The 13,111-nt window shown below is 39.0% G+C and overlaps 1 protein-coding gene across 2 annotated transcripts in view; it reads left to right on the forward strand.

Annotated features, from left to right (window-relative positions):
- Positions 1-13,111, forward strand: part of tecpr1a (tectonin beta-propeller repeat containing 1a) — a 30,821-nt gene that overhangs the window by 12,747 nt on the left and 4,963 nt on the right. For both annotated transcript variants that reach the window (XM_037544168.1, XM_017705551.2), the window contains 12 exons: positions 209-354; positions 676-831; positions 2,848-2,997; positions 5,431-5,588; positions 7,183-7,310; positions 7,419-7,521; positions 8,385-8,481; positions 8,736-8,815; positions 8,989-9,045; positions 9,308-9,482; positions 12,139-12,274; positions 12,465-12,557. In XM_037544168.1, coding sequence (XP_037400065.1) covers positions 209-354; positions 676-831; positions 2,848-2,997; positions 5,431-5,588; positions 7,183-7,310; positions 7,419-7,521; positions 8,385-8,481; positions 8,736-8,815; positions 8,989-9,045; positions 9,308-9,482; positions 12,139-12,274; positions 12,465-12,557 — 1,479 coding nt within the window. The remainder of the gene's footprint in view (positions 1-208; positions 355-675; positions 832-2,847; positions 2,998-5,430; positions 5,589-7,182; positions 7,311-7,418; positions 7,522-8,384; positions 8,482-8,735; positions 8,816-8,988; positions 9,046-9,307; positions 9,483-12,138; positions 12,275-12,464; positions 12,558-13,111) is intronic.

Below are 13,111 nucleotides of genomic sequence, written 5' to 3' on the forward strand. Positions count from 1 at the left end.
GAATGCAAAAAAAGGGGGGGGGGCACCCGCATTGAAAATCCATGTCAGCATGCTTAAATGTGTATTTTCTGATTTTTACTTGAAAATTTGGCTTTTTGGTCAACCAAGGGAATAGCCATAATTTGCACTAATGTCACTTTCTAGTGTTTTATTTGTTCTTGTTGGATTCTGCTGGGTGTTTGTCATTATAAATTTGGCCTCTTTACAGGTTTGAACTCATCTATGCAGGCCATGTCACTGTCCATCACACCTACGCAAACTGCAGCCTGGCGCAAGCAGATTTTTGAACAACTGAGCGAAAGGTCTAAAAGAGAGATGGAAAACTTCAAACACTACGAACAGGCCATTGAACAGGTGCCATTTAAATAGAAAATCAGATTATTCTCATAGAACCTGACCAGTGATTTCCTTTGGTTTACTGGGTTTTGTGCTTTGGTTTATTTGTTTTGTTTCTTGTTCTTGTTAGAATGCTCCAACAGGAGTAAATGCAAATGTCCACAAAGTAAGACTTCAAAAAAGTAGGCTAGTCACATAGGCTGTGTTAACATGTTCCTAATAGACTTGACATTAGTCCCATTATTGGTTACTTTGTTCAGTGTTATGTTAAGCAACAAAATGAATGTAACATATTTATAAGGACCTCTCTTTCTTTCACTTATTCTCACCCTTTTTCAGTCTGTTTGGGTTAAGAAGGGCAGCATGCAGTGGTGGAGGGACTGGAAGCCTTACAAGTGGATGGATGTGCAGTTTGCAGTGGAGCAGTTCTCAGGAGCTGAGGGCAACAAGGATGGCATCCTGTTTATATACTATACCTTTAATGAGGAGAAGAAGGTGATTAGAAATACAAACTACCAGAGAGAATCAGTTGTGACTGTTTTACAGTAATCCTGTTTTTTAATGAGTAACACTCTATAGATGAAAAGAAAGTTTATGTACAAGTAGTAAAAAAGTGTAGTCATAGGTACTGCACAGTTCTGTGTTTTCAACTGTATTCCATGTAAATTGTGTAGTTGACTTATTGTTCATAGCATTCTTGGATAGCTAAGGCTCCATCAGTGCTTTAATTATGTGTTTTTTATTTATTTATGTGCTTACTAATTAATTTATTTTTGAGTATAGTTAAAACTTTAGACATTTCTACAACTGGAACTTTTGACCATGCAAGTTTATGCATTCTACACTCCTGGCCATTAAAATTGCAACAATGCATAACATATGTTTGAGATTTGCAGAATAGGTAGGTCATGATAGAGTGTGAAAACGTTAAGCATGGCATATATCCAAATTTTATGTGCAAGTTACACCCCTTAGCTGGTTCAAAGCACCTCATTAAGTGTTTGCTTATAGTCTTTGAGCATGGGAGAATTGTAAAAATGCAAGTAACTTAATTATTGTTCCTGGACATCAGTGCATGTGAGTCCACAATGATTAGTGTATGCAGTCAGTGGGTTGGATTCACCTAAGTGAGGGCTCTGGGTAGTCCTGGGACACAAATAAATTGGGTGTGCGTGGCAGTAATAGACCATACAGCCGCTCACAGACCTTTGGCTAACAGTTGGGATGTGTTGCGCTTCAACAAGTTTCCACCCGCATTGTTTGTGACAGCAGGGCCTTTCCACATTGCTTTGACTACTGTTGCCCCTTGACCTTAGGCATCTGGAGCTGCAGTTGTGCCAAGAACGTTACCAGTGGCAGATTGACTGGCACTGTGTTGTGTTGTCAGCAAATCCCATTTCAGTTTCTATTATGGTCATATCATCCATGGATGGGTTCCATAGTGAGAAGTTAATGGAGATATGCATTTTGAAGTGGTACCACACCAGGGATTATGGTTTGGGGTGCCGTTTGGCACCACGTTCATTTGTGCCTCATATGCATTGCTGATAACTTCGCCTTTGACAGCGATACATTACAGAGGTGTTGGAGCCTTATCCACATGTGCCATATACCAACAGGAAAGTGCTCCCCACAGCGTTCTACAGTCCCTGGATAACGACCATGTGCCACTTCTTTGCTGCACTGCATATTCACTCAATTTACCCCTATTGAGCATGTCTGGGACATTGTTGAAAGACAATTGGTGCATCAGAGACCAACAGCAGCTACCACAGATGAACTTTGGGCATGTGTATTGGCTGCATGGCATGGCGTTCCACAAACATGCATCCAGTGTGTGTCTTCCTTTTCGTAACAGACTGTGTAGTAGGGGTTATTTCTGCCTGTGCTGCTTATACCAGATACTGATTATTGTGTATTCTGCAAACCAGACCAAGATCTGTTTCATGTATGTCGTGTATCATAAGCAATCTGCCAGTTAAAATTCACTTTAGATCATGTCTTTCTTAATGTTGCAGCTTCACTGGCCAGTAGTGTATTCTACTGAACAGATTGTTCACATGCACCAGTCGTGCAATTCAAGACAATGAAGAACAAGGTGGATATAAATCAGAAAAGAAAATGTAAAGATGAAAAATCTTGTGAAGATGATTCCAGGAGAGTAGAATGTAAACTCTGCAAACATTGTTTTACTTACTGTATTTCAAATATGATGTGCCACATAAAAAATGTAAACATGTGAGGCGTTCTACAGCTAAATTGTAGTGAACGATTTAAATAAAAAGTTTTCGTTAAGATGTATTGAAAAATTAAAGCTTCCACTAATTTTCCAAAATTCCTGCATTTACTCTAAAAACTTATTCAGCTGAGAAGATCTTAGTATCATGCTTACAAGCTGCATTAGAGCCTGTGTAGCCAACCAAGCACTACACAGTGCAGAGTCCTTGTAGGCAAACAATGATTTAGTAGTCTTTTGAACCAGTTAGCTCAGTACTTTTCTTCTCTCTACAGTATCTTCATGCATTCATTAATGAAGTCACCATCCTGGTGCCAGTGCTAAATGAGTCTAAGCACACGTTTGCCATCTACACAGCTGAGAGGACCAAGCAGAGATGGCCTATCCGCCTTGCAGCTGCCACAGAGCTTGAGATGCATGACTGGGTAAGGAAACAAAACATTAAGCTTGTATTACACAGTATTTATCCTCTATACTGGTATACCAGCACTGATACCACCACAATAATATTGATTTTTAGTTTTTAAATACTTTTTAAATAGTAAGTTTTCTTTCTGGTTAAGCTACTCTGGTTAACTGATACAATGTTGTGTAAGCTATAGTTACACAAGTATGTAAATAGTATATAGTATGTAAAGTTAGAGACCATCCTTCATTGTGTATAAATACAAATAATTTGTTTTTCAGTATCAGAAAAAAAAGAAAACATACCTTTAACAGAAAATTAAATAGGGCTCAAAAATCAAATAAAATATACAATTTTTCAGTATTTAACATGTCCAGCTTTATTACAGCTTCTGTCATTTTTGGGAGACTTGCTTTTGGTTTCACAGAAATTTGGAGGGATTTTTTTCACACCTCCAAAGTTCAGCCTTAGAAAATGGCTGGATTTTCTGCATCTCACAATCCAAGTAATCCCAATCAGATTCAGTGAAGTTGATGTCTGGACTCTGGGGTGAACAGTTAGTTGTTCTGAGAACACCAGCAGCTTCTTTTTTTGCAGAGTTTCCTTTTCTTAGTATGGCTCCTTAAGAGCTACACATCTTTTCATACTTAGAATGTTGAGTTGAGAAAAATGCGCAGAAAAACCAGTGGATATTTCTTTCAGATCTAAAGCAAGCATGGTGCTTGATTTTCTCCTGTTTTGTGTTTTCCTTTGACTTTCCCCTTCTTCATGCAAGTGTGTAAATCTTAGTCTTTAATCTATTCAGAAATATCTCCTAAAAAGGAATGACTACCTAAAGGCCATTTTGACTGTAAATTAAATACAACCCCAATTCCAATGAAGATGGGACGTTGTGTAAAACATAAATAAAAACAGAATACGATGATTTGCAAATCCTTTTCAACCTATATACAATTGAATACACTACAAAGACAAGATATTTATTATGTTCTAATGGATAAACTTTATTGTTTTTTGCAAATATTCACTCATTTTGAATTTGATGCCTGCAACACGTTCCAAAGAACTGGTAATATCCGTTATTACCATTTGGACTCAGGAACACGTCAGAAAACCATTGTCAGTGAACACAGTTCGTCGCTCCATCTACAAGTGCAAGTTAAAACTCTGCCATGCAAAGCGAAAGCCACATATCAACAACACCCAGAAACACTGCCGGCTTCTCTGGGCCCGAGCTCATCTGAGATGGACTGACACAAAGTGGAAAAGTGTCCTGTGGTCTGACGAGTCCACATTTCAGATTGTTTTTGGAAATCATGGACGTCGTGTCCTCCAAAGAGGCCAAAGAGGAAAAGGACTGTCCAGATTGTTATCTGTGCAAAGTTCAAAAGCCAGCATCTCTGATGGTATGGGGGTGTGTTAGTGCCCATGGCATGGGTAACTCACACATCTGTGAAGGCACCATTAATGCTGAAAGGTACATACAGGTTTTGGAGCAACATATGCTGCCATCCAAGCAACGTCTTTTTCAGGGACGTCCTGCTTATTTCAGCAAGACAATGCCAAGCCACATTCTGCACGTTACAACAGCGTGGCTTCATAGTAAAAGAGTGCAGGTACTAGATTGGCCTGCCTGCAGTTCATACCTTTACACAGTATGAAGCGCAAAATACGACAACGGAGACCCCGGACTGTTGAGCAACTGAAGCTGTACATCAAGCAAGAATGGGAAAGAATTCCACCTACAAAGCTTCAACAATTAGTGTCCTCAGTTCCCAAACATTTATCGAGTGTTGTTAAAAGGAAAGGTGATGTAACACAGTGGTAAACATGCTCCTGTCCCAACTTCTTTGGAACGTGTTGCAGGCATCAAATTCAAAATGAGTGAATATTTGCAGAATACAATAAAGTTTACCTGTTTGAACATTAAATATCTTGTCTTTGTAGTGTATTCAGTTGAATATAGGTTGAAAAGGATTCATTGTATTTTGTTTTTATTCATGTTTTACACAAAGTCCCAACTTCATTGGAATTGGGGTTGTAAATAATGTCTGATTTTTGCACACTACTGTACTGTACAGTGATACTGAATTTTAGCATTACTGCTTAGCCCACACTGGACAGTGCTTCAGTCATCTTCAATCATTGCAGGTGAAAAAAAGTTCATGATAGTTGCCAAGTGGCAACTATCTGTAGGTGACTGTATGTAATGTAACTCCTTCTGTGTACTCAAGCTGCCAAAACCCCTAAATCAGACCTTACTCAATAACAGCACTCGCAACAAAGACCGTTTGTTGACACACTTGTTCGACCTGCTAGTTGATGTTACCCTGTGACAAGCCTGGACATGTAGCAAAGCTTTAGTGACCGTTTAGATAGGCCTCCCACAATGAGTAAACTGAGTGTATCCAGCTATTCCTGTTTTTGAGTGACTCTGTTTGTGTCCTCTCAGCTGGCCCTGCTCAGTGTGTCCTGCTGCGACTCCCGAGGCATCCACGGCCCACCCTCCAAACAGGCCATCTGGTCGGTCACCTGCAAAGGAGACATATTTGTCAGTGAGCCCACGCCAAGCCTGGAGGCTTCTCCATACCCTATGCCCTGCGACCAAATGTTAGGTCTTCCTCTGAACCATATATCTGAACTTTATCATGTATTAGTTTTTGTTTTGTTCTATGGTCTAGAAATGCATTGATGCATTGTGATGCATTAAACTGAAGATGGCACCTTCATTCATTTTGGAATGTTAGAATTAATTATAAGCAACAATGGTGCAATTATTTATTTGGCCAAAATTAAATTTATAAGCTATTGTCAGACAAAAAAGCTGTATTCTTTATACGGTCTGTATTTCACCAATGTGTAAAAATTCCACAGATCACATTTGCTTATTTAGGTGTAATTTAAACATAATTCTGAATCATACAAAAATAATCAACATTGTTGGGGGGTGATGTGATACAATAATGTAATTGCTTTTTTCAGTGATAAAGTAGTTTAAAGCATTATAGCATATTTTTGTAATCACTTACATGCTAAGAAATGTTACTTGGGTTACTCACATGTCTCAGAGAACAAAGTAAATTTCATGCAATGCATTCAACAAAGAAATTTCCTCTATACGCCTAGGCAAGTCCCTGTAGGTAGTATGTGCATGTGTGCTGCCTACAGCAACTGATTGCACAACTTTGATTGTGAATCACCTTAAACTCGCCCAGCAGTCTGTCCAAGCAACTAATCATGCTATTGTGACACAGATGGGGAAAAAGATGTTCACACTGAAGAAGAATAAGCTCCTACCTCACCTAAACAGGCCAAACTGTTTCTGTTGAGTTGAGCCCATTATTGATAGTTTGGTCAAGCAAAGAAAGTTTCCATCAGTCATGATTGTCAATAACATTAGATGATAAAGTCCAAAACCACACTTCTTTAAGATGCGCAAATGTAAAAATGATGTTTTACTCTAAGTGGCTATACTGAAAGGTTTCCCTTGTGCTTTCCAGAGGGTAGTTGTATGCAAAAGTTTGGGCACCCCAGTCAAATGATAATTGTTTTGTTGATTGTCTGAGTGAAAATAAGATAATAAAAATGCTCTACAGAGAAAACACTTAAATATGTCAGTTTTTAATGCAAATTTTAGTGCACAGTTTCTATTTATTAGCTGAGTTTAACACTTTGGAAACAACTAAAACATTAAATACAAAATATGCCAATATATTTTAAAGGCTACTTTTAATGTGATTTTCTAATATGGTAAATTCAGCAAATGAGCAGTAATTGTATACTAAACTGTGCAGCGTGTTCTCTGTAGAGGATTTGTTCGTTTATTTGAAAATGTAGGTGTGCTCAAAATTAGTATGGTAATGAGATTCTTCTTTTAAAGTAATTGCTAATGTAAACTCATTACAGTTCAAGAGAAGTGGTTGTTCATTTGTATTGTATGACTTTTTTGGAGTAACTAGCACAACAGTGAAAATCAAATTGTGCAATGGTGATATGATATTTCTACATGCACTGAATTGATAAAATTAAAACTGAATTGAATCATTGTCAGAGGTCAGAGATTTGCATCTGTAGTATTTGTATAGATTGTCTGTGCATATAAGGAATAGTAGTGCATGTTTGTTCATGATGCAGTGCCATGGTATGGTTTACATTATTTGTTGCTGTTAAGTCTAATGATTGTGAGCACATTGTGATTGGACAGGTTCTGGCGGCAGGTTGGAGGGCACTTGCATATTGTGGAGTGTAACAGTCTGGGAGTGGTCTGGGGGATTGGCTATGATCACACAGCATGGGTCTACACAGGAGGCTACGGTGGAAGTTTTTTTCAGGGTAAGTGAACTTTTTTTTTTTATTGACCAAATATTTTTCATGTATTCTGACAAACAGAAACCACACAGACAGCTTGTGTATGTGAAAACATATTTCTTAAATACCCAGGACTTTCCAGCAGCACTGATAACATCTACACACAGACTGATGTGAAGAGTGTGTATATATATGAGAATCAGCGCTGGAATCCCGTTACAGGCTACACAAATAGGTAAATGTGCAGTGTTGCATGGCACTGCAAAAAAGTAGCTTACTGAAAGTAAAGTGAAAGCATGTTCAGTGTATGCAGTACTTGTACGACTTCTGCAATATATCTATGTTTATGCATTTAGACATTGATATAAGAATGTTATATCATAACATATCATAACATTTTACTTGTAAAAAGTGATTTTATCAAGTGAAATTGTTATTGCAGTGGCAGAAAATTTTACATCAAACATTATTTCATAAAGTAAGGAAAATTATCAACCAATGCAATAAGATCATTTCACTTGATAAGATTCCATCATATAAGTAAATGTCTAGAAATAGGTTGATTAATTAAACAATATTCTTACAGCATCTCTTAATGGAAAATATTTGATTTATTGACTGCATTTAAAGTGACTTTTTTCAATTGCCAATATTTTTTAACAATGAACAAATTTGTGTTTTATACAGTATTTTGTAAAGGTTTCAGGCACCTGTGGAAATTACATTTAAAAGCAAAAGATATTTATCTGATCAGTAAGAAAAACAGAAAAACACTGAAAACACATTAAACACATTAAACACCTTAAAATAATACAACTCTCTTTAATACAATTTGTGATTGTAGGCACGTATGTATGTATGTATGTTTAGCCTACAATTCCCAAATCTTTCCTCGTGGCAGTCCAGTTCCTGGTTTGGTTAATCAGTACTTCATTAAATAAAATCTCTAGTGATGGTGCTAGTGGTTTTGAACAGTCCGTGCCGTGGCTGGGGTTGTCAAGGTGAAGTCAAGTTTCACTGGCAAAAAATACTTAATTCTGAGAAAAAAAACTTTTGCAAAGTACTGTATGTACTGCACTTCCTGTGTGTCTCCTGCAGGGGTCTCCCTACAGACCGCTACATGTGGAGTGATGCTTCAGGCCTCAAAGAGTGCACCAAAGCAAACACAAAACCACCCTCCCCACACTGGACATGGGTTTGTGAATCTAATCATTACTTGCAGTGAAGTGTGTACCTAACAAATACCAGTGTTCTTTTATTGTGTTTGAAAACTTCTCATGAAGAGTCTGCCATGCTTTTTTTACTAAGGACTAAAGGAAACTGTACTGGCTGCGAAGTATGATAGACAGTATATATCACAGAAAGCATTTGTTGCTTCATCACCTGTTAAAATGCCAAAAACAAAAGTGTAATGGTAGTTTGTCGGTTTGTCTCTTGTCTGTCTGGCAGGTGTCGGACTGGGCCATTGACTACAGCGTATCTGGAGGAACTGACAGAGAGGGCTGGCAGTACGCAGCTGATTTTCCAGCGTATGTTTGGAAAAAATATTCATTCTGTCAGATCTGTTTGTGCATTCTCAAGTAATGGGATACCTTGGCACAAGATGTTTGCAGTCTTTGTGTACATTAAAACAAGTTTAAACATCTAAAGTAAACAGAATTCCTGTACTTTTTTTGTTCAACAACTTTATTTGCTTTTTCAGGTCATACCATGGTCATAAAACTTTGAAGGACTTTGTCCGCCGCAGGCGTTGGGCCAGGTATCTCTCTTGTTCTGTCTCACTTTCTCTCTGTCTCTTCTTTTTCTTTCTTCTTCTCCCTTTCACTCTCTATATATTTCTCTCTCTCTCTCTCTCTCTCTCCCTCTCTCTCTCTCCTTGTACCTTTCTATCTTTTTCATCTTTTTGCATTTTTTCCTTGTTTTCTCTCTTTCTGATTGCTCCTCTCCTTGTCTGTCTGCCTGTCTATTTCTGACTGTCTCTGTTTACTCAGAACCTCTGTCTTCTGCTTTTCACCATGCAGGAAATGTAAACTCACCACAACTGGTCCCTGGCAGGAAGTTCCACCCATCCCTCTGAGTGACGTCACCATCCTGCCATGTGGGCTGAAGAATGCGGTGGAGCAGGTGCTTCTGTGGGCCATCAGCAACAAGGGAGACGTCCTCTGTCGCCTGGGGGTCACCTCGCTCACTCCTGCTGTAAGAGAGCAGCTCTTAAAACCATGCATAATATTATTTATATTCCAGACATTAAACCCTAAAGAAGGAGTCTTTCTCTCGCTTCCGGGGTCGACATTTCCGGTTTGGGAAGCTCTGTGTAAAATCATTTCTGTTTTTGAGTTTTCATTCATTTCCATCTGATGATGAGCTCAGAAAGAAATGGTTAATCATGAAATGTGTTGCGCATGTCAGACATCTACGTTACACCAAAGAGAAAAACATGGGTGAAAAGCGGCGCAGTAACCATGTTGTTTCAGCTGGAGTCGACGAGCAAGGGAGTTTGTATAGCAAAGTGAGGGTCCGACTCGGAGACTCTACTTACGAGGAGGAGAGGGTGGTGGAGCAGAGATAGAGGAGGAACAAGACCAGGAAGATGCGCATATAAAATTGTATATATGAGGCAACCATTATTACATTGTGTGTGAAATTAAAATATACCCCTGAAATTTCAAAAACAACCACTACACTGGAGTGGTGTAGCTCCCATTGTAATTTCTACACTTTTATTTATCTTCGTTTAGATTTGTACTACATTTGAAAAGTCATATGTGTTGAGTTTTCAAGTTCCATGTCTGCATGGGATTTTTGTTATGGTCCGAAATCATGGCTAGTGTACAAGACCCTCGAGACTGGAATCAAAGAACTTCTGTGACCCAAGTGATAGTAGGAGGTTACTGGAAAGATGTGTGGCTATATGTGGCACACACAGTATAAACCTAATAGTGAAGCAGCTTATAAAACAGTAAATCTAATTGCATAAATTAAATTGGGTTTGTGAACTGCAGTGTTGTAACAATGGACTGGTTCAACTCCTTTGAACTTCTGTGAAGTGTTTGGACTTCTAGTCTCTGTGGTTCCTCACTCTTCTTTAAGAACTGGTAACACCAAGCCCTTACGTGGATCTCCCTGTCTACAACATTGGACACTGAGAAGGGAATAATTTAACACAATAATTCATGTTGGACACTGTTTATTTACTTCTTAAACAGACACATATTTAAAAATCTATAAATCTGAGGAATGCTGGAACTACCTAACATTACTCATGCTATCTGTGACATTATGTAAGGTAACGTTAGCTAGCTAACTACACCACTGGGAACCAGCTAATGATTTACTTTCATAACCAAAGATAAACTGCTCAAAAAAGAATTTACATCCCTATACTTATCCCCATACTTGAGTTTTGCACGTTTGGTGCTCAATAGCTCCTCCACAATTCTGACCACATAGGTAATATGTCAAAATATTCACAGACAGAACTTTTTGCTATATACACATTCCTGAATTCAAGTACATGCATCTGCCATCCTGCCCATTAAATGATGCGTCTTATTGGTTGCTGACCCACTCTGCAATAGTGCAAGAGAAAATGTTGTCAATCAAGCGCTGCCCCTTAAAATGTGAGATTCAGTTTGGTTTAAAAGGAGTGGTGTTATTAGATTCTGAAAGAATGGGTTAAAAATAGGCTGTAGGGAGGGGCTGGGGGAAGGTAAGGAGCCAAGTAAAATTAGCCTTAGATGCTGCATAAGTAAGGGCTGGCATTGATAATGAAATGGATAAGTGGTTCTGAAAGTCTATAGTGCATTATGTTGCAAAGTGCAATTATATTGCCCTCTGCTGAAACCATGAAAAATGTAAATGCTGCTGGCATTTTCACTCTGCGGTTTTAGAGCTTATCTACACATACATCAGTGCTTGTGCAAGCAAAAATGAGGTGTCAGAATTTTGTTTCTTATTATTTTGTTTTGTATCATTTGAAATTCTAAAATTATCCAATGATAATAATTCAGGTTTCCTATTCATTGACAATATATCAGCTCCTGCTACAGCACTGTAAAAAAGTGTGAGACCACGTTTCATTTATTTAGTGAAACAGCCATTAAGCAAAAAATGTTTTCATTTTTCAGCATCAGGAGAAAAGCAAAAAACATATATTTAACAGAAAGCTACACAAAAGCCTTAACAACTAAATATATATTTTGCTTTTATTACAACTTCCATTGCTTCTCAAAGGCTTTCAGTTGTTCAAAGAAATCTGCAAGGATATTTTTTCAGGTCTTAAAAGTTGGTTGCATTTTCTGTTTCACATGATCCAAGTAATCCCAAACACATTGTATGACGATGAGATCTAGGCTCTTGGGTGGTCAGTCAGTTGTTCTGAGAAACCCAGCAACTTTGTTGTTTTCTCAGTAACAGCACCTTGACAGCTACACATCCTTTCAGACTCAAATTTGTGTATTTGCACTTGTAGATTTTTTTCAGTTTTGAAGCAAGAATGGGTCTTGATTTTCTCCTCCACCTCAAAGATGAAAGTTTAAGGTACTGTTTATCTGATGGTGACAGTTTTGACCAGGTCTTTAACGGTTGTTAGTTCTATATTCTTGATGTCCTTTAATAATTTTTTGAACTCTAATTTTTGAAGGGAAAAAAAGTTTCTTATGCAAGTATATTGTCTTATCTCTTTTCTCTAGAAATATTTCCTGAAAAATTCAACAATTTGAGGATGGTCACTTGACCTTTGCACAGTACTGTATATTGTGTACTCTTGCTGCATTTCTGTTACACAGAACTGTCATTATGTTGCCCTGCTAAGTGATGCATGTGTTTAAACTGAATGGTGGTTGGCTTTTAGGGAACATCATGGCTCCATGTGGGAACAGACCAGCCATTTAAGTCCATCTCAATCGGAGGAGTATACCAGGTTTGGGCGATTGCCAGGGATGGGTCAGCATTCTATAGGGGCTCTGTGTCAGCCCAGAACCCTGCAGGTACCACACTGATCAACCAAAGAGTTAATTTAGTGTCTTTTAAGTACAGATACATAAAATAGCATTTTTGCAAGTGTGTAAGTAGTTGTACTTCCTTCTGCTGTTACTTAGTCATGCAGGTCATGCTGATCATGGTGACAACTGCAGTCTTTGGTAAGCATCCATCATCTATCAATGTGTCTGCCTACAGGAGACTGCTGGTACCATATTCCCTCCCCAAACCGACAGAAGCTCAAACAGGTATCAGTGGGCAGGACATCTGTGTATGCAGTGGATGAAAATGGTAAGACCGCTTGTTCGGCCAGTATGACTCCAGAAAATTTATTTCAAATGTCTAGCATGTCCTGCATCTGCATCTAGTGCATTTGTCATAATTGTGTATTACATTGTAGCATGCATGTGCTACCCAGGGCTCAAGGAGGACGCTGGAGGCAGAATTCACGTTTGGCCGCTCATTTGGCCACTTTTCAGTGGCTGACGCTAGCTAGACTAGCTAGAGACTAGTCTCTTACACAGGCTTTTCAGCTCTTCAGTCCTTTTGTTGTTGTTGCTGCTCGTCCCTCTCTCGCTCTGTTCCCTCTCAGCTCTTTTTAAAAGCACTCACTCTGCCAGCCAGATCAGCCTCAGCTGGCTCTCATTAAGGGCACCGGAGCCAAGAGGGAATGAGAGCTCGCCACTCCGCCTCCCCGTTACCGCCCCCAGCTACGTCGAACGTAGCGGCCTCACTGCATAACGGGGTGGGCCCAGGCAGCGAGCTCGGTACTCGCCACTTGCTCTGGTACCTCTCGTGGTTGGCACCAGCGTCCTCGTCCTCCTCCTCCCACCATCACTCGGGAC

This window comes from Pygocentrus nattereri, chromosome 13 (genome assembly GCF_015220715.1).
Source record: "Pygocentrus nattereri isolate fPygNat1 chromosome 13, fPygNat1.pri, whole genome shotgun sequence".
Lineage (NCBI taxonomy): Eukaryota > Metazoa > Chordata > Actinopteri > Characiformes > Serrasalmidae > Pygocentrus > Pygocentrus nattereri.